This window comes from Clarias gariepinus, chromosome 7 (assembly GCF_024256425.1).
Source record: "Clarias gariepinus isolate MV-2021 ecotype Netherlands chromosome 7, CGAR_prim_01v2, whole genome shotgun sequence".
NCBI classification, from domain to species: Eukaryota; Metazoa; Chordata; class Actinopteri; order Siluriformes; family Clariidae; genus Clarias; species Clarias gariepinus.
This window is the reverse complement of record NC_071106.1, coordinates 7,393,308-7,415,505: the sequence shown is the minus strand read 5'-3', so window position 1 is coordinate 7,415,505 and position 22,198 is coordinate 7,393,308. Positions and strand designations below refer to the sequence as shown.

Here is a 22,198-nt window from a genome sequence, read left to right as displayed (position 1 = left end):
CGCCATGGTTCTAGGAGCCTGTGCTCTTTGTTACCTATGAGAATTTCAACTCCAGCATTAATGTAAGGCTTCGCTGAGGTATGGCCACTTATCAATGTCGTGCTGTTGTGGAATATTTTCCACTGAGACTGGGATACTCTTTTGTGTGAACACTTTGGGGAGTTCAACAAAGGTGTTTTCTTCCAGACTGCTAACCTCTAGATCAGTAAGCACATAGCTTTTTACTTGTTTCTTCGCGTTCAGGGTGCTTAACATGATGTCAATTTTTTTACCTTGTACGTTTAATCGCCTTGCTAGTGACTCTTTACAAAATGTAGCAGAGCTACCTGGGTCCATAAAGGCGTATACTTTTACTGTCTTGTTGCCTTTTTTGGACTTTATTTTAACAGGTACTATGGAGAGAATACAGTCATCTCCAGCCCCGATACACGCACTCGTTTCGTGACTCGCTGCAACAGGCAATGTTTGAACTGGTTCGGTTTCGTCAGCCTTTGCGATCGCTTGAGCTGTGTCTTTTGCTGCAATGTGTAGCATGCGAGGATGTTTCTTTGAGCACAACTGGCAGGTAATTTTCTTCGTGCAGTCTTTGCTTAAATGTCCTTTTACTAAACAGCCAAAGCAGAATCCATTCTTTTTTAGAAAGTCCAATTTGACCTTATATGTCTCATTGTTAAACTTGTGGCATTCGTCTAGGGTATGATCTTGCTCACAGGATGCACAAGGTTTAGTGAAGGCACTAATAACTAATGCACCACTACTCTTTACTGTGATTGAGTCTCTATGATTTTTACCAACCTGTTTTACGCCGGTCGCAAAGCTGCTGCCCCTCTTTTCTTCAGTTTTTTGCTTGAATCCTGGAGAGGATTTGCTGCTGTGTTTTTTACCACTAGTCGTTGTACCACTAGTCGAAACGTTCAGGTCTCCAAAAGGCGGGTTAGACATTGCCTTTGCTTCTCGTTCTACGAATTTCATCAGCTGCACAAACTTAGCTGTTTCTTCATTGCGCTCTTCGTACTCGTATTTGTGGCTTCTCCATTTTTCACGCAGTTTGTAGGGCAGTTTTGAGGCAACACCTCTCAAGTTGGTAGCATTGTCTAGCTCATCCATGTAGTTAATGCTTGACATGGTATTGTAACATTCTACTAGGAACAGGGAGAAAGTTTTTAGCGACTTTCCGTCCTCTGACTTTATTTCCGGCCAGTTGAGTGCCTTTTGCATCAGCGTTGTAGCGATTATTTGTCTATTTCCGAAATTGTCATGTAACAGTTTCATAGCCTCTGCGTAGCCACGATGTTCTGGCATGAGCAGGCAGCTTCTCACTAGGTTCTTAGGCTGTCCTTCAGTATACTGCTCGAGAAAGAACAGCCTATCATGATTGCTATCAGTGTTGGTTTCGATGGCGTGTTTAAAGGCTCTTACGAAGGACGTGAACTCAAGAGGGTCACCATAGAATGGAGGAACGTTGCGCGAGGGTAAGGAATGTTGCCTCTGACTCTTTGCAAACATTTCTGTAAGATCTGCCTGAAGTGGCATCCTACCCTGAGGCTCCACTATGTCAGTGTTGTAAAGTGAGTGTTCGTTACCTTGGGTGGGCCGTTCCATTAGGGTGCTTGACATTATGGGTTTGGCATTGACACACTGTCGTTTGGCGAAACTCCATCGTCAACTGTTTGAGACAGCTTAAAGCGATTACTAGTGTCCGCGATCCACGACTCCACTCTTATCATGAATTCTGTGCAGCGCGTTAATCTAGGGTGATACCAGTGGTGCTGATCGGTTTCACGCTCTTCATCCTTTGCGCACGATCGCACTGTTACATTACTTTCAATAAAGTCATTTAGCAGCGCTTTGTATTGGCGGCGCTTGGCTTTAACGTCATGCAAATTACAAGCATTGTCCATAAGCGCCTCTAGTTCATTGTATAATACAGTCAACTGACTCCACTTGCCTTCTCTGGCGCTCTTCAGTTCGTCGAGCACCATCACCTGCTCAGATTCGGCGATAGCGGCGTTGTCCTCGCCGTGTGACATGGTGAAGTTTAAGGCAGGCAAGTCCTCTTCTCGCTTTCGGTTTCGGTTGATGCGCGTTTTTGAAGTCGCACGCGCGCTCTTCACAATCTTAAATCACTTATCTTCATTTCTGCGGCGGAGCCAAGCTTTTGACTTTATGTAGGTGCATGTTATTCACAAGTTCTGACGCGTGTCTTTAGTTACACAGTGTCACTGACGACATCAGACGTTTCGTTGATTTCTTTGTCTCTTGTTTATTTTCAACATCAAAAACAACGGTTGTTACAGTTTCTTGCATAAATCCACTGTAGTCACGACAAGTCGCTTGCTGTGTTCTGTAGCTTCGATGGATTACAGTTACAACAACTTATTTTACTGTATTCCTTTTAGCTTACTGTCTCACGGTCAAAAGCTTGTGTGCTCCACACCTTTCTGTATCCTTCCGTGTCTTAACAACAACTACAACTAACGTGCGTGATAGACATGAAACTGCATAACTGTGGGATGATGTCACAGAACAACTCATGAAATGATGTCACAATACAAATTATATGTATGATACCTAATGCTTAATGCTTAACTAATAAACTGAAATAAGATAAACATAACAACAAATCACAAGAATGAAATATGGCCCTTACAGTGTGTATTACTCTATTCCATAAAGCTCATAGTGAATCCACTCATGAGGAAAAAAAAAAATATTATAGTGTTTCTGAACCTTACTGGAATAAATTGATTATAGTAAACCATACAAAAATACTACAGTAAATACTATACTATATTGCTGTGTAGTATGTTTCTAATGTAAATATCATTGCATGTAGTGAATAACTAGCACCTGTGTTCACAGAAATATTCAAACATAGTATATTCAACCTCTCCTTATCCTAATCGGTAATCCCCTCATGCTTTAAAGAGTCCATCATTGTTCCTGTCCCAAAGAAACCTGACAGAGGTTATATAAGCCCAAAATTTGGCGTGTTTGACACACACATGCTTCACAACCAGAAACACAAAAAGATGTTCCCATAGCGTTTTCATGCAGAATCTTGTTCCCGCTTTTTCAGGGAACAGGGTTACAGCAAAGTAACCCGAGACATACTCACTATTCACTTAAGACTGCGTGGCCACTTACCAACTCTACCACCATCATCAAGTTTGGTGACGACACCATTGTGGTGGGCCTGATCGCTGACAACAATAAGACATCCTACCTAGAGGACATTAGAAATCCTCTGCCAGAGGATAAACCTCCTCCTTAACATCAGCAAGACATCAGTGGACATCAGTACAAAGCAGAGAGGAACTACCAGATCCTCATCATCACTGAGAGCCCAGAGGAGAAAGTGGACAGCTTCAAATACCTCAGTGTTCACGTCATGCTAGTTGTATCATGATCCTGGCACATCAACACTGTGATGAAAAAGGCCCACTCAGATGCTTGAGAGACATTTTACCCAATTTACTTTTACTCCTGCACCATAGAAAGCATCATGACAGAAAACATCTTAAACTGGTTTGGGAATAGCACCATGCAAGAAAGACAAGCTCTACAGAAGGTGGTGCAATCAGCTGAGTGCATCATCCGTACCAAGCTTGCTGGACTGCACTCAATCTACAGCAAGCGGTGCTGGACCAGGAAGATGGTGAAGGACCACAAACACCATAACAATGGACTGTTCTCTCTGTTGTGGTCAGGAAAGCGCTTCTGCTTCCTGAAGGCCAAAACAGGAAGACTGAAGAGAAGCTTCTCTCCGCAGACGATAGGGACTTTCAATTACAACACCACACTTTGCGAGGAAAATGAGAAAATCTCAATCTCAACATTAGAGACGATCTGAAGGCTGCTATTAAAGCAACCTGGGGTTTCAGTAATGCCCCACCAATGCCACACGTTGAACACCTACATGCCATGGCACTTTAATGCACCGCGGACAGGGTGCCAATCCATCGCAGGGCACACACACTCGCACGCCCATTCACACACTACAGGCAATTTGGAAACACCAATTAACCTAACCTACATGTCTTTCGAAGGAAACCGGAGTACCCATGGGAAACCCACCAAGCCCCGGGAGAACATGCAAACTCACATGCACACAGAGAGCACACAGTAATTGAACCCAGGCCCTGGAGGTGCAAGGTGACAGTGCTAACCACTACACCACCGTGCCACGTTAATTACTGTTATTTTCAAAGTCCAATAATAAATGTATAAATAAATAATCAATAAAAAAGACTCACAATTAAGCAACTAAATGAGTACTTAATAAAAGTAAGAACTTTAGGTTTTGATCTACCAGCAAGCACTGGGAAACTAGGGGCTAATGATGTCACAAAACTCATGGTCTCTGATTTGTCAAAAGTGAACATTCATATTCAAATGAGATCTGACCATGTTTATAAAATTGTGAATATGATATCTGTTGTATATTCATTCTGCAAAACTGACAATGAACTCAGTGATGTTTTTTTATGTATTGTTTTTGTCTTTTAGCCTTGCAAAAGGAGACAATTGCCATATTCTGGACAACCCAGCAGATCCTCTGCTGGCTAAAGACGGAGACGTGATAATTGGAGGATTATTTTCAATACACAGTGGTATAAAAATTCCCTCACTGACATACACTGAAAAACCTGAACCTTTATTCTGCACTAGGTGTGTTATGCTGAAGAATTTAAGTTATAAAATAAATAAATAACAAAAATTGGACTTACCAATTTTTATATTAAAGAAAAATATATTTTTTATATTGTTTGCACAGATTTAACCTTAGAGAACTGAGATTTGCTCAGACCATGACTTTCGTGATCAATGAAATCAACAGAAGCAATAGCTTGCTTCCAAATATCTCAATTGGTTATAGAATTTATGATGATTGTGGCTCAAGATTGCTATCCATGAAAGCATCCATGGCGTTGATGAATGGAATGGAAATAACAGCAGATGATTCCTGCACTGGACAAGCAGCAGTACAAGCTATCATAGGGGAGTCAGAGTCTTCTCCTACTATTGTACTCACAAAAACTACACTACCATTCAGTATCCCAGTGGTAAGGGTTAATTACTGTCACATCCTGCGCTGTACTGTTTTTTTTTAGAGAATTTTGAAATAACATGGTTTTAAGAAATTCTCTCTTTTTTACTCAGATAAGTCATGGGGCCACATGTGAATGTTTGAGCAACAGAAAAGAGTACCCCTCTTTCTTCAGGACCATAGCGAGTGACTACTACCAGAGTAGAGCGCTGGCATATTTGGTCAAGCTCTTTGGCTGGTCTTGGGTAGGAGCAGTGAACAGTGATAATGACTATGGCAACAATGGAATGGCCATTTTTCTAAATGCAGCAAAAGAGGAGGGAATATGTGTCGAGTACTCTGAGAAGTTTGACCGGTCAGATACTGCAAGAATCATGAAAGTGGTGGACATCATTAAAAAAGGCACAGCCAGGGTAGTTATTATATTTATTGCCCAAGCTGATATGAATGTTCTAATAGAGCAGCTTATTTTGAAGAATGTCACTGGCTACCAAATGATTGGGGTAGAATCATGGATTACTGCAATGAATCTAGCAACTCCAGCAAGTTACAACGTACTGATTGGATCCATTGGATTGGATGTAGGAAAAATGAACATTGCTGGTTTTACTGACTATGTTATTAAGGAATTTTGGGAAACAGATTTTCCTTGCTTAAATACAAAAGAAAACATTTCTCAAACAGATAACAACTGCCGCAGATATGAGGAAATCATTCCCTTCAAAAACAACAATGACGATATAGCAGAATTAAGATACGCAAATAACATCTACAGCGGAGTTTATGCTGTTGCACATTCTCTACACGGACTGATGAGATGCACAGAATACCAGAGATGTGAAAAAGACAAAACAATAAAAGCATGGCAGGTAACACGGTGAACAAAACAAGTAGGAAAAATAACCAAACGTCTCATAAAATGAATGCCATTGTTCTCTTTTCCCTACAAAGGTTGTTGAGTCTCTGAAAAAAGTCAATTTCACCACTAAAGCAGGAGAAAATATCTGGTTTGATAGCACTGGGGCAACAGCTGCAAAATACGATGTGGTCAACTGGCAGAAAGGTATTGGTAGAGAAGTTCAGTTTAAAGTAGTTGGCTATTATGATGCTTCCTTGCCAGGTGGACAACAATTTGTTGTAAACACTGAAGATATAGTTTGGGCTGGAGAGAAAAGAGAGGTATAGGCTTTTTTATTACATTCATAAAATCTATTACTAATAAAACATAGTCTAACAATACAGATATAAATATCTCCCAAAAGAGTTTTTATTTTTTATTTTTTATTTTTATAATATTCATTGCATGATCACAGGCCACATTTTTGTTCATTTTAGAAGCCAAGGTCTGTGTGCAGTGAGAGCTGTCCTCCAGGAACCAGGAAAGCTGCGCAGAAAGGAAGGCCTGTCTGCTGCTATGACTGTATACCATGTGCAGATGGAGAGATCAGTAACCAGACAGGTAATGTCAGCATTACCAAGTTCCAAAGACATTTGTTTTGTTGTACATTTTGCATAATCCTCCTATTATTTAGGATACAGTTCCAGAAAAATGGCATCAATAAATGAAACCAATTTTTTTTCTTTCCTTTTCTAATTAGAATAACCATGGTTATTTTGCAGATTCATATAACTGTGAGCAGTGTCCTGGAGAATTTTGGTCTAATGCTGAGAGGGATAAATGTGTGTTAAAGGTCATAGAGTTTCTTTCATATACAGAGGTTATGGGAGTAGTACTGGTATTTTTCTCTTTATTTGGTGCTGCAATAACTGTGTTGGTAGGTATTTTATTTATAATAAAAAAGGACACTCCAATTGTCAAGGCGAACAACTCTGAGCTGAGCTTCCTGTTGCTGTTCTCTCTGACTCTGTGTTTCCTCTGTTCACTTACTTTCATTGGACGGCCCTCTCAGTGGTCCTGTATGCTGCGTCACACAGCGTTTGGGATCACCTTTGTCCTCTGTATCTCCTGTGTTTTGGGTAAAACAGTAGTTGTGCTAATGGCCTTCAGGGCTACACTTCCAGGCAGTAATGTGATGAAATGGTTTGGGCCTCTACAGCAGAGACTCAGTGTATTTGCCTTCACTCTCATACAGGTCTTTATTTGTGTGCTTTGGTTAATAATTTCTCCTCCTCTGCCTTACAAGAACATGAACTACTTCAAGGAAAAAATCATATTAGAATGTAACTTGGGCTCAGCTATAGGTTTCTGGGCTGTACTGGGTTATATAGGTGTTCTGGCTTTCTTGTGCTTTGTTTTAGCTTTTCTAGCTAGAAAGCTGCCAGATAATTTTAATGAAGCTAAATTCATCACATTCAGCATCCTCATATTCTGTGCTGTGTGGATCACCTTTATTCCAGCTTATGTCAGCTCTCCTGGAAAATTTACTGTAGCTGTGGAGATATTTGCTATTTTGGCCTCCAGTTTTGCTTTATTATTCTGTATATTTACACCTAAATGTTATGTTATTCTGTTTAAACCTGAACTGAACACAAAGAAAAATATGATGGGTAAAATGGGATCTAAAACAATGTAAGAAACAAGTTATTTAAATCTATTAATGTATATATGAAAAAAATATTGTTCTTAAAAAAAGAATGTTTATATCAGACCTGGTATAGATGGGTACAGATTGACCTTTCCATTAAAAAAAAGTGTTCTTTCGCTCTCTATAGTGTTACTTTTATTGGTGAATATAATACAAATCAAGTTAGTCTTATAACTATAAGGTCTATTCAACAACTTTTTCATGTCCAAATGTTCAGCATCATCACAAGTAAAAACAATATGCAAATTTTTATACCTAATTAGGATGTTTTTCTGATGCTCAAGGAAGGCCTTGAGCTTGCAACCTTAAAAAACAGACAATTAAAATTTAATAAAGTCAAAACAAAAAGGATACTACAATTAAAAATAGAGTTGGTATATACAGTACACATTGTTTAAACAATGGTTCAGTGAAACAATGGTTAGATACAATTAGCACACTGTTTTCATCAATACCACATTACAGGTAATAATTCTGCACACATATGTTTAATCAGTGATTACACAGTAAATAGGGTTAAACCCAATAAGAAAAGAGAATAAAAGCCATTTCAAAAGCAAGTGGGTGCAATGGGTGTACCTGCTGACACCACACAAGAATATCCTGTAACATTTCTACATGGGCCACAAAATTTGTGCTTGGTTATGAGCAGGGCGACCCTGATCTGGCAGAACATCCAGTGTATGTTGTTGTTTGGTACAATGTAAGCTTTCAACATCATCCAACAGTGTGTAAGTGGTTTATTAATTTCCACAATGTCATGAAGGTTAGCCTCATAGCATGGTGATGGAAGGTTTATGACTGAGTCACCTGCAATCTAGGAAAATCTAATCCGGGCAATAGATGCAGCATGTAATGACATGAGAGTGGATTCCTATCAACCATGAATTCAGCATGCCAAAGAATTCTTTCCCCATTGCTTACCAAGGATACTTCATAAGTAAAAAAATATGTCTAAATAAAGATTTTTAGTTCTGACATGTCAAGATCCAGTATATATTACTTTTTAATGAATGCATTGAATGGTTTTGTGTGACCTCTGACAACAGTGTTTGGGCAAAGATAAAAGTCTTGGGTTGACTTATGTTTTCTTTCTTTTTGGTTTCAGAAATTTGATTAAATTGAGTACATTTGATTACCTATTCAGCTATAAGAAAAAATGACACAGAGTCCAATGGGACAAGGCACATCACTAATTCACAATAAGCCACTTGTCTGTAAGCAGACATTGCCTGTACCGCTTCATTTACTTTTTTTCATGCATATCTACCTACAAGCATGTTTGGATTTTTTTTTCCTATCTAGGATTTCCAGGCCTAAAAGGCCTTTTCTCTTACTAAAATATTTTTGAATGGTGATTTTCTGGCTGTCATAAAATGACTAAGAACACAATCCCTTCTCTTATTGGTCAGTTACCACATACCAGAAATCCAACAATGCAGTTAATTGGCTGCACAGACTGAGAGCACATGCAGGCCAAGCATGCATTAGCCTACAGTAGTGATTTTAAATAATTTAAATAATAATCTGTCCCTTAAGAACATCATAAAGCTCTAGCGCCTTTGTGATTTGTCCAGACAGAATGATCATACCCAGAAGACAGAGATCATGTCTATAAATATCTATAGAATATATCTAGTGAGGTCTAATCCAGCAAAAGCCCTAAACCAAAACTGTAATGTTCTTCCTTGCACTACTTCTCTCTCTTAGCTTGGCAAAGGGGGGAAATTGCCATATTCTGGAAAACCCAGATGATCCACTGCTGTCTAAAGATGGGGATGTAATAATTGGAGCTATCTTAATATATAGTAGTATACAGATGCAGTCATTGCCACACAGTGAAAACACTCAAATTTTAATCTGCATTAGGTTTGTTAATTTTTTTTTCTTTTGTGTGTGTAAATTTTTACTTTGTATGTGTATGTATGTAAAATTAAGGGTACAATGACTATATATGTGTATATATACACATATACACACACTCACACACACATTGACGACAAACCAGGAATATTTGTTTCCTTAATTTATTTATTAATTTGTGTGTGTGTGTGTGTGTGTGTGTGTGTGTGTGTGTGTAAATTTAATACCAGACAGTAATGCCTTTTTCAGACCTTAACTCGCCGTTACTGTAAGCCGTAAAAAAAAAAAAAAAACACACAAATACTGCTTAATTCCAAATGTCTCAATTTCCTACAGGATTAATGACAATTGTGGTTCAAAAGTGTTATCTATGAAGAAAGCATTAATGAACGGTAAGGATATAACTGCAGATTATGTCATCTCAGATAGTTTGCTAAACATGTTATAATTGAATTTTGCTTTTTGTATGCAGAGAGAAAAAATACTGAAAAGACACACGAATATATGATTCCATGTAAAAATCACAAACAAGATATATCAGAAATGAGATATGCAAAAAACATCTACAGTGCAGGTTCTCTACACTGTGGGATGAGATTCACAGAAAAACAAAGCTGTGATAAAGACAAAACAATAAAACCACAGCAGGTAACACAAAAGAAACAAAGCATGTCATGTCCATCTCAAGCACTTGTCATGAAATGAACGCTTTTTTTTTTTCTCTTTTTTTCTTAAAAGGTCGGTGTGTTTCTAACAGCAGGAATTTATACCACACATGTATGGGAAGATGTTTGGTTTGACAACACTAGAGCAATGGCTGCAGAATATGATGGCCTGAACTGGCAAGAAGAATTGCAGTTTAAGCCACTGATCTGTTATGATGCCTTCGTGCCAAGTGAACACCAGTTTGTTCTAAATGCTAAATATATAGTCAAAACTAAAGAGAGGAAAGAGGTACACACAAAGTTACACACTTGCATGTTTTACACTTTACATGCTGCTCAATACAGATGAAATGTTTTACACCAGTGTATTGTTTAAAAAAAAACAAAGATTATATTGCTGAGCAAAGGATCATGGCTCAACAACCTTATTATAGTGATATAATATAGTGATATAATGATATAGAACCACATAGTTTAAAGATTTTGTATAAATAGAGCATCTGTGAACTGGTTGCAGTTGTGCCTTAAAAAATTATATATAAGTAAATATATTACTTATTTTTACCACATTATTTTGTTCACAATAGAAGCCAAGGTCTGTGTGCAGTGAGAGCTGTCCTTCAGGCACTGGTAAAGCTAAACAGAAAGGAAGGCCTGTCGGCTGTTATGATTGTGAACCATGTATAAAGGGAAAAATAATTAACCACACAGGTAATTTCAGCTTTAATGAATAAAACCATAAGATACATTTTTATTTTTTAATTTTATTGTTATCTTTTTATTTTTCTTCCTAATCAGAAATTTTATTATTTTTCAGATGCAAATAACTGCGAGCAGTGTCGAGGAGAACATTGGTCTAATGCTCAGCGGGATAAATGTGTATTAAAGGTCATAGAGTTTCTTTCATTTGCAGAAGTTATGGGGATAATACTTGTACTTTTTTCTTTGTTTAGAGCTACATTATCTGTGTCAGTAGGGATTTTATTTGTTGTAGAAAAGGACACTTCCATCTTTAAAGCCAACAACTCTGAGCTGAGCTTCCTGCTGCTGTTCTCCCTGACTCTGTGTTGCTTCTGTTCGTTCACAGTCACTGGACGGCCCTCTCAGTGGTCCTGTATGCTGCGCCACACAGCATTTGGGATCACCTTTGTCCTCTGTATTTCATGTGTTTTGGGCAGAACAGTAATTGTGCTAATGACATTTAGGGCTACACTTCCAGGCAGTAATGTGTATCACTCTAAGAAAAAAATTATTACAACGTGCAAACATAAATGTCATCATGTTAGCTAAAGAATATCAAACTCTAAGAAACACAATGTTTCATGTAATCCAGTAAATGATCTGATAATCATATCATATTATTATGGTAAATGTTAATAATTACACGTCATTTAGCTATGGATAACAACAGATTAAACTTATCATTACAAAAAATCCCAAATGTGTCTTTTCCTATTTATTGAAAATGTTGTGTATTGGTAAACATACACCTTATTAAGAGAATAGGACAGTTTTCTTATTTAGAATCAATAATATACATCATATATTATATTATATTGTTATCAAAAAATAATAATAAACAAACAAAAAAATTATAATTTTACAGTATGTATGGATTCAAACTGACAAGCAGAGAAACCTAAAGATAAAAAGTGTCTGCACTGACAAAAATACTCCTGATCAAAATATTGATCAAATCAATACAAATGCCACTGTTTTAGAGGGGTCAATATTGGCCTGCATCAAGAAAAAAACAAAAAAAAAACACTGAATTTACTGGGAGTGGGTTAGGAACCCTCCAACACATTATTAAATCCTAGAAGGATAGTGCCAAACAATCAACTTTGTAAAATATATGTTGTGAAAAAATTTATAAAGAAAAAGAAAGAAGTAAAGAAATCAGAATAGATTTGGTAAATTAAAAACTTGGTGATGTTGCATCATAAAGAAATCAACACTAGAAATCTGACCTATGTTTAATAAATGATAATAAGAGCATTTTTACATACTGTACAGTACACAATCCAATTAGAACTTATATTACTGGGACTAAAATCTTCTATAGCCATAGGAAAATCACTTGGTATTAAGAATTTTTTAGGGAGAAAGATTGGATTTTGAGGTAATGGAAAATGGACATGTGGTCTGATGAGTCCAGATTGACCCTATTCCCATGACCATGCCGGGGTACATCTACATTTACATCTTATCCAGTGTGTTGTGTTTTGAGGTTTCCATAATTGAATTAAGTGCTTTAGTCAAACATAGTTGGGAAGGTTTTATTTTCATTTTTCGGTGGTGGTGGTAGGTGGTAATCTAAGTATTGAAGAAACATACAGTATAGGTCTTGAGTTGTCGTTTAAACATTGTCAAAGACTCCACTGTACGAACATCTAGAGGAACTTCCACCATCTACGTGCCAGAACAGAAAAGAGTCTGGATGAATGTCTTTTTGAATCCCTGAGAAGTGGTGGGACAAGGTGAGCAGTGCTGCAGTGCTGCAGGATCGGAAGAAACGTGGTGCAATGGGTGGTGTGAATTGAGCTAAAAGGGAACTGGGTGCTGGATCATTTTTAGCTTTGTAGGCGAGCATCAGGGTTTTGACTTTGTGTATAATTGGGTACCCCATGATTTGCTGTGGGAGGTACTGCAGGAATATGAGGAGGTCACTTCTCAGGGCCATACAATCCCTTTACGCCCAAAGTGGGAGCTGTGATCGTGTGGTCAGTAAGTCGGACTTGTTTCGGGTGGGTGTTGGCCTCCATCAGGGTTGTCTTCTGTCACCAATCCTGTTTGTGATATTCAAGGACAGGGTATCAAGGCGAACATAGGTAGAGGAGAGGGTATCCAGTTTGGTTAGCTGAGAATTGCATTTTTGTAGATGCTGTGGTCCCAATGTCATCAGTCTATGACCTGCAGTGCTTGCTGGATCAGTTTTCAGCAGAGTGTAAAACGTCCGGGATGAGGATCAGCACCTTGAAATCTGTCGCCATGGTTTTTAACAGTAAACCGATGGATTTTCCACTCCTGGTAGAGAGCAATTTATTACCGTAAGTAAAGTAGTTTAAGTATCTTGGGGTCTTGTTTATGGGAGTAGTGGTGGTGGTATTGTAGTCACTTTACCACACCATTGTGACAAAAGGAGAGTTGGGCCAAAAGGCAAAACTCTCAATCTATTGGTCGCTCTTTATTCCTACCCTCACCTATGGTCATGAGCATTGGGTTATAACCGAAAAAACTAGATTGTGGTTACAAGTGGCTGAAATGGGTTTTATCAGAAGGGCAGCTGGCTTTTCTTTTAGAAATATGATGAGAAGCCTAGTCATTCATGAGAAAATCAGAGTGGAACCACTGCTCCTTTGTGTGGAAAGGAGTCAGTTGAGGTGGTTCATCTAGTCAGGATGTCACCAGGACATCTCCCTAGGGAGGTGTTCTTGGCAGGTCTAGTTTGGAGGAGGCCATAGGGCAGACCAAGGACCAGGTGAAGAGATTATATCTCCCCACTGGCTTAGGAATGCCTTGGGATCCCGCAGTCAGAGTTACCTAAGGTGGCTGGGAAAAGGGAAGTTTTAGGTTCTGCTGGAACTGCTACCTTGCAACCCAATTTTGGATAAGCAGTTGAAGATGGTTGGATGGATTAAAGAATAAATTTAATAATAAATTATTAAAATGGTCAGAGTTGGTGTTTTTCCTCGACGCATTCATAATCATTAGCCTACTTCTGCCGGTGAGCTCTGGAAAAACTATGTGTGCGGCTGAACACTACGTAGAAAATTTAATAGAGGGATCACGATGCCGACTCAACATCCCGAGCCCAAACCTTATTTAAATTTAATTGACAAATATTGTAAGTACACAACAATAGCCCAAGTTTAGAAAAACTTAGACTATAAAAAATAATTCTGCATCTATTTGCAGGTGTGCCAGCTGCCATTGTTCTTATACAGCTCTTTATCAGGGTAAATCGTTCAGTGACAATCCTGTAAATTTCCATGTTACACAGGTACATCTGTATAAATAAATTGTTTAAATGTGTGTATCATGATATCATGAGCTATTGATCATTGATTTATGTAAATGACTCTGTCCTAATTGCTGCACTGTTTAAGGGGAGTAATTTGTAGGAGTTGCCATTCTCTGTAACCTGAGTGTGTTGGGATTGAGGCGGGGCTGCCCGCTTCCGCGTGATGTGCACAGCGGGTGGGTGCTTTTGCAGGGTGGACGAAGTGTGGGATCAGTGGTAGTGCCCCAGAAAAACAACAAATATATACTCACTAAATAGGCGCTGCTTTTTGCAAAATGAGAGTAAGATAAAAGTCATTAAAAGTACCACAGAAATGCAACAAAACACAAATATTTACGTATGTAATAAGTGCTGTCTTTGGCACTGTGGCGAGACCTTTATTTTGGTCGTAGTATACTCAGATCACAAAAAAACCAACAAAAACAAAAGAGCACAAATATATACTTGCTTAAAAAATGCTGCAAAAAGCTTTTTGCCCTGTTTAGGGGGAATCTGAGAGTGTACAGAAGGTGTGAACAGCTTAGGCATCAATAGGAGTCCTGAGAAAACCAGTCACCCGATAGGTCTGATAGGTCTTACATATTTATGAAAAGTTCAAAACAATCTGTAGGTTTGTTTACTCTCACTCTTTTTTTTCTGCTAGAGTTTGAAAACTATATTTTCTTGTATGTGTACTTTGACAGTCTCATTTATGAAAGCCTATTTTGTGTTTTATGTAATTCAATTCAATTCAATTCAATTTTATTTATATAGCGCTTTTAACAATGGTCATTGTCTCAAAACAGCTTCACAAAGATGAAAAAAAAAAAAATAATAATAATAATAATAATGAAAAAAAAAAAAAAATAATAATAATAATAATAAAAAAATAATAATAATAAAAATTAATAATAATAATAATAAAATAATAATAATAATAATAATAATAATAATAATAATAATAATAATAATAATAATAAATTGTGTATGTGTGAGAAAAATGTGTCTAGATAATAACGAGATAAATGAATGAAATTTCTCTGATGAGCAAGCCAAGGGTGACGGCGACAGTGGCAAGAAAAAACTCCCTGAGATGGCAATAGGAAGAAACCTTAAGAGGAACCAGACTCAACAGGGAACCCATCCTCATCTGGGTGATAACAGATAGAGATGATATAACACCATGTGTGTTATGCAGCTGAGAGTAAAATATAACAGAAATTCTTTAAATTAACATGAAGTCCAGTTCAGCACAGGGAGTCAGTAGATGCAGAGGGCAGATGGGGTCTGGATCACTGGAAGCACAGGAGCAGGATGTGTAGCTCCAATCATAATAAGGCAGAATTCAGCTGGAGCTGGTCCTTCTCTGGATGCCTCAGGATCCTCACAGGGTTGGCCTTTATCTACTGAAGCTGGTACAATCTCCAGATGCCTCGGGATGGGTAGAAAAGTACAGAACAGATGGAAAGAATTAGCGTAGTTGTCATTCAGGATAGACGTACTGGAGTATGAGGTTATGAGATAAGTTACGCGTATGCCAGATTAAAGAGATGCGTCTTGAGTCTACTTTTAAACTGGGAAACTGTGTCTGAGCCCCGAACACTGTCTGGAAGGCTATTCCAAAGTTTTGGAGCTAAATATGAAAAAGCCCTGCCCTCTTTTGTAGATTTTGAAATTTTGGGAACTACCAGAAGTCCAGAGTTTTGTGATCTTAAGGAGCATGGCGGATTATAGCGTTTCAGAAGACTGGTTAGGTATGTGGGAGCTAAACCATTTAAAGCCTTGTATGTAAGTAGTACTATTTTGTAATTAATTCTAAACTGAACAGGTAGCCAGTGCAGGGAAATTTCACTTATGTAAATAAGTGAAATTTGGTCAAATGTGAAATTTACACAAATTTAAAAAGCTTGAAGCATTGCAGGTCTTCAGAAAGGCCACAGCACCCAGAGGGCTAAAAGTAATCCTTGTCCCAGGAGTTGACCTAAGTTATCTTAAAGTGGGGAAGGGTGAATTTTTGTTTCTCTTCCTGGCCTCACTGTTTTTGTCTGAGGAATCTGAATGTATAGGTGCGAACAGCTGAGACATCAGTAGGAGAAAGTGGGGAAGGGTGCGTTATTAGGATTTGAATGTTGTCTAACATTGTAAAGCGCACAAAGTAACACTAAAACAACAGCAATTAAAAATAAATAGCAACTTAAAAGGCTCTAATTATACTGCATACATATTATTTATACAACATTGTCCTTATGGACCTTGCTTTATGCACTGGTGCACAGCCATTTTGGGACAGGAAAGGGGGCATCCACAAAATTTTCCCATAAAAGTAGGAGCCTAAAATTGTCCAAAATGTCTTCATATGCTAAAGCATTAAGATATCCTTTCACTAGAAGTAAGGGGCTAGGCCCAACTCATGAAAAAGAACCGCATACCAGTAGCAAAAATAACTGTAAACAAGTGCACAAAGCAATGCCCATAAAGATATACTGTAGGAGTGCACAGAGTCCTAACCTCAACCTGATAGAACACCTTCGGGATAAATTAGAGTGGAAACTGTGAGCCAGGCCTTCTTGTCCAACATCAGTGTCTGGCCTCACAAATGTGCTTCTGGGAGAATGGTCAAAAAAATCCCATTAACACACTTTTAAACCTTTCAGAAAGCCTTCCCCGGAGAGTTAAGGCTGTTATAGCTGCACTGGGTGGTCCAATGTAACTCCCTTAATACCTTTGGCAATATAGTGTGTGTGTGTGTGTGTGTGTATATATATATATATATATATATATATATATATATATATATATACATACATACATAGCAGGACAATAATCAATAATACTGGTAAATAAGTTGTGTATTGATATTGAAACTACAGAGTTTTTCTATTTTTTTATTTTATTTTCCTGAAACAAAGCTCTTATGTGGGTGGGTGTTACAAGGATATGTTCATGTATATAATAGCAAAAGATTCTTTCCCTTAATGACATCACCAAGCTCACTAACTTTCTGATTTGTCCAAAACCAGAGTCATAACCAGAATTCCCCGAGCATGTCTATAAATACATGAAGACTATATGGCTTCAGGAGTGATCTAGCAGAAGCAGTGGACACACTTTGTGATGTTATTCCTCGTAATACTTTTGTCTCTCAGCTTAGCAAAAGGAGAAAATTGTCATATTCTGGAAAACCCAGCAAGTCCTCTGTTGTCAAAAGATGGAGATGTGATAATCGGAGCTATCTTTTCAATACACCGTGGTACAGAGCCTCAGTCACAGGCATATACTGAAAAACCTCAACCTTTTATCTGTGTTAGGTTTGTTGTAGTGGAAACTTTGACACTGTGGTCATTCGGGGGAATTTGTAATTTTCTGCATTATAATAACCTGTATCTCTCCATTTAAGTGGTTTTCATTTTTTAATCATAAACGTAAATTTTTTTGTGTACTTACAGCATTGACCTCAGTGAATTCCGCATTGCTCAGACCATGATGTTTGCAATTGATGAAATCAATAGAAGCAACACCTTGCTCCCAAATATCTCAATTGGTTACAGGATTTATGACAATTGTCTCTCAACCTTGTTATCTATGAAGGCAACCATGGCTTTGATGAATGGTATGGACATAACAGCGAATAATGCCTGCTCTGGACAAGCAGCAGTACAAGCAATCATAGGGGAATCAGAGTCTACTACTACTGTATCACTTGCTAAAACTACAGGACCTTTTACAATCCCAGTGGTAAGGACATAGGATTTTAATCAGTATATGAACCTCTTATCCACAAGATGATTATGTTCATTCAAAGAACTGTTTAAGATTTAGCAATATATTTTGGCTTAAGATATTGTGCTTCCATTTTTATCTATTTATTAATCATCAATCCTTTGATAAGTCCCATTAGCCTTAAAAGAAAAAAAGAAAACATGTCATATGTCATTCACCTTATGCCCAGTAGTTTCAAGATTGGCTCTGTGCCCACCACAAACCTGATCAGAATAAAATATGAAAGCTAATATGTTGGAAGTTTTTGTGTTCATAATACATAATCACTGTTTGTAACAGTAGTTGTCGATGTTAATAAAAGGTCTCTCTCTCTACCTTTCTCCTGCTAGGATCTAGTAAATACATAGATTTAAAAAATATCTTTCCATAGAATGCACCACAAACCTGACTTTAGTTATTCTTTAACCTGCACTTATACCAACAGATAAGTCACTCTGCCACATGTGAATGTTTGAGCAACAGAAGAGAGTATCCCTCTTTCTTCAGGACTATACCAAGTGATTACTACCAAGGTAGAGCACTGGCTTATTTGGTCAAGCACTTTGGCTGGTCTTGGGTCGGAGCAGTGAACAGTGATAATGACTATGGCAACAATGGAATAGCCATTTTTCTGAAAGCAGCCAAAGAGGAGGGAATATGTGTTGAGTACTCTGAGAAGTTTGACCGGACATATCCTGCCAGAATGAGTAAAGTGGTTGATATTATTAGGAAAGGCACAGCCAAAGTAATTATTGTATTTCTTGCATATTTTGATATGAACATTCTAATAGAACAACTTATTCTAAAGAATGTCACTGGCTACCAGATGATTGGTGCTGCATGGATTTCTGCTGTCGATCTAGCAACTCCAGCAAGTTACAGTGTATTGGCTGGAGCCATTGGTTTTGATGTGGGGAAATTAAAACTTGATAGTTTTGCTGACTATGCTGTCAATAGATTTTGGCAAACAGCATTACGTTGCTTGCTTACAGAAGGAAATGATACCGAAATTGACAACTACTGTAGCAAATATGAAGATATGATTCAATTTAAAAACTACAGTAAAGACATACCTGAACTGAGATATGCAAACAATGTCTACAATGCAGTTTATGCTGTGGCACATTCTCTACACAGTCTGTTGAGATGCACAGAAAACCAGAGTTGTGAGAAAAACAAAACAATACAACCATGGCAGGTGAGACAAAGAATACAAAAATAAATAGATAAATAATTCAGGACCATGACTGAAACTGTCATAAAAGATCCTTTTTTTTTTCTTTACCATTTAAAGGTTGTTAAGTCTCTAAAACAAGTAAATTTTACTACCAGAGTAGGAGAAGACATTTGGTTTGACAGCACTGGCGCAACAGCTCCAAAGTACGATGTGTTGAACTGGCAACGAGGGGTCAATGGAGAAGTGCAGCTTAAGATTGTGGGCTTTTATGATGCCTCTCTACCAAATGGACAACAATTTGTCCTAAATGCTGAAAATATAGTGTGGGCTGGAGAGAAACATGAGGTACATACATTGTTTTGCTAATTAAAACCACAAAATATAATGTAAACTGTAATCACTGATATTTTTTAATGGAAATTTGTTTACATGCACACTATATTTATATGCAATGTTGTGTGTAAATATCATTAAAAAATAGAAAGCTGTTAGATGTCATTTCAGTTTCATTAATATATAAAGTAATATAACTTACAGATTGTTAAAGTTGCAGCTATAATACAGTATCTTGTTCATTTTAGAAGCCAAGGTCTGTGTGCAGTGAGAGCTGTCCTCCAGGAACCAGAAAAGCTGCGCAGAAAGGGCGGCCTGTCTGCTGTTATGACTGTATACCATGTGCAGATGGAGAGATCAGTAACCAGACAGGTAATGTCAGCATTACGGAATTTCAGACACAATTTGTTCATTACACATTGTGTATCCTGCTCTTATTATTTAAGACACAGTTGCTCAACAGTGGTATTATTAAATAAAACCATAAGATACCTTCCTAATGAGAATAACCATAATTATTTTACAGATGCAAATAACTGTGAGCAGTGCCCAGGAGAATATTGGTCTAATGCTGTTAGAGATAAATGTGTATTAAAGGTCATAGAGTATCTTTCATTTACAGAAGTTATGGGAGTAGTACTGGTAGTTTTTTCCTTGTTTGGAGCTACATTAACTGTGTTAGTTGCTATTTTATTTCTAATAAAAAAGGACACTCCCATTGTTAAGGCCAACAACTCCGAGCTGAGCTTCTTGCTGCTGTTCTCCCTGACTCTGTGTTTCCTCTGTTCATTAACCTTCATTGGACGGCCATCTCAGTGGTCCTGTATGCTGCGTCACACAGCGTTTGGGATCACATTTGTCCTCTGTATCTCCTGTGTTTTGGGGAAAACAGTAGTTGTGCTAATGGCCTTCAGGGCTACACTTCCAGGCACTAATGTCATGAAATGGTTTGGGCCTCTACAGCAGAGACTCAGTGTACTTGCCTTCACTCTCATACAGGTCCTTATTTGTGTGCTTTGGTTAATAATTTCTCCTCCTTTCCCCTACAAAAACATGAACTACTACAAGGAAAAAATCATTCTGGAATGTAACATAGGCTCTGCTATAGGTTTCTGGGCTGTACTGGGTTATATAGGGGTTCTGGCTTTCTTGTGTTTTGTTTTGGCTTTTCTAGCTAGAAAGCTGCCTGATAATTTTAATGAAGCCAAATTTATCACATTCAGCATACTCATATTCTGTGCTGTGTGGATCACCTTTATTCCAGCTTATGTCAGCTCTCCTGGAAAATTTACTGTAGCTGTGGAGATATTTGCTATTTTGGCCTCCAGTTTTGCTTTACTATTCTGTATATTTTTACCTAAATGTTATATCATTCTGTTTAAACCCGAACTAAACACAAAGAAAAATATGATGGGTAAAATGGCATCCAAATCAAGCTAAAAAAAAAAAAAAAAGTTGCTGACAAATGTTAAACTTGGACACATACTGTCAAATGTAATCAATTAAATAATATTGAATAAAATTACATTGTATAGTAAAGATAATATTGGCATGCACATGAATTTATTAAACATATCATGAAAATCTGAATTGTGTTTTACCAAATAAACCCATACAGACATTTTTGCATTTTGCAACAAGCATGTTTATGATAAATGTAAAATAATCATCCCACTGGCACTAACAATTTGTGATATTAGATCCATTAAAAAAATGTCACATCTTCCAAATTAATTCTAAATTGACATTTAAGACCACAAGCTCATGCGGTCTGCAAAAGCTTGTGGTCTTAAATGTCATGCAAATTACCCCCTTATGGTGATTTTAATCCAGAACATGTATAATAGTGCCAAAGGTGGCTAATCAACATAAACATAGACATTTACATTTAGGCATTTGGCAGACGCTCTTATCCAGAGCGACTTACAAAAAGTGCTTTAAAGTTTACATCATTGGATACATACTTACACTGGGTTAACTAGGTTAATAACTAAGTGCCATAAGTCAAACACAACTGGGAAGAGGTTTTTTTTTTTGTGGGGGGTAGTCAAAGTAGTGCAGAAACAAATATGTCTTGAGTCGTCGTTTAAAGATAGTCAGAGTCTTTGCTCTACGGACATCTAGAGGAAGTTCGTTTTACCAACTAGGTGCCAGAACAGAAAAAAGTCTTAATAAATGCCGTCCTCGATCCCTGAGAGATGATGACAATACTGAGAGATAAGTATGGTAGATCAGACCATACTGAGAGATGAGCCAGGACCAGTGATATGGAGATATGTTAAATATTAGATCTCTTACATCAAAATTTCTTATTGGTGATATAAATATTATTGATCAGGAGTACTTTAAGTAATACAGGAGTAATATGGATTAAACCGAATAAGTATGTAGCATTTAACGAAGGTAGTGCTCTTGTATATAATTATGTATAGTTATACACATCAGCCATGTCTTACTGTTAGATGAAGAAGCATCACAGACATTTATTATGAAAATCTAACAATCACACAAAAATATATTTAATACATTTGAATGTCTATTTAGTAGCACGACATATGTACAGTTATAGAAACAAATAAGTCTACCCCGTAAATTCCGTTAATTATTATTTACAGATACCCTAGGCCATATTCCAAATTTAATTGGAATTTGCACAATTTCTCTTAAACCTTTTTGTTTCTTTAGACAGAGCATCAATTATTGGAGATTTTATTACTAATTTTAGGAAACCTGGAAGACGCAGTCTATTTTAGATTGAGGGATTAATCAATGTGTAGTAGGACCCACAAATAAAGCTGGTCA

At 37.5% G+C, this 22,198-nt stretch overlaps 2 protein-coding genes across 2 annotated transcripts; both read left to right on the top strand.

The window, feature by feature from the left end:
- Positions 1-4,477: 4,477 nt before the first annotated feature.
- LOC128528233 (extracellular calcium-sensing receptor-like) lies at positions 4,478-7,584 on the top strand. Its single transcript, XM_053500988.1, has 6 exons — positions 4,478-4,671; positions 4,778-5,066; positions 5,164-5,919; positions 6,002-6,229; positions 6,386-6,509; positions 6,671-7,584. The coding sequence occupies exons 1-6, from the start codon at positions 4,478-4,480 to the stop codon at positions 7,582-7,584; spliced, it is 2,505 nt and encodes an 834-aa protein (XP_053356963.1).
- Positions 7,585-10,272: 2,688 nt separating this feature from the next.
- On the top strand, positions 10,273-20,836 carry LOC128528232 (extracellular calcium-sensing receptor-like). The gene is made up of 8 exons (XM_053500986.1): positions 10,273-10,354; positions 11,119-11,233; positions 17,274-17,435; positions 17,574-17,862; positions 18,332-19,084; positions 19,181-19,408; positions 19,645-19,768; positions 19,923-20,836. Exons 1-8 carry the CDS (start codon positions 10,273-10,275, stop codon positions 20,834-20,836), a joined length of 2,667 nt encoding a protein of 888 aa, XP_053356961.1.
- The last annotated feature ends 1,362 nt before the right edge of the window (positions 20,837-22,198 follow it).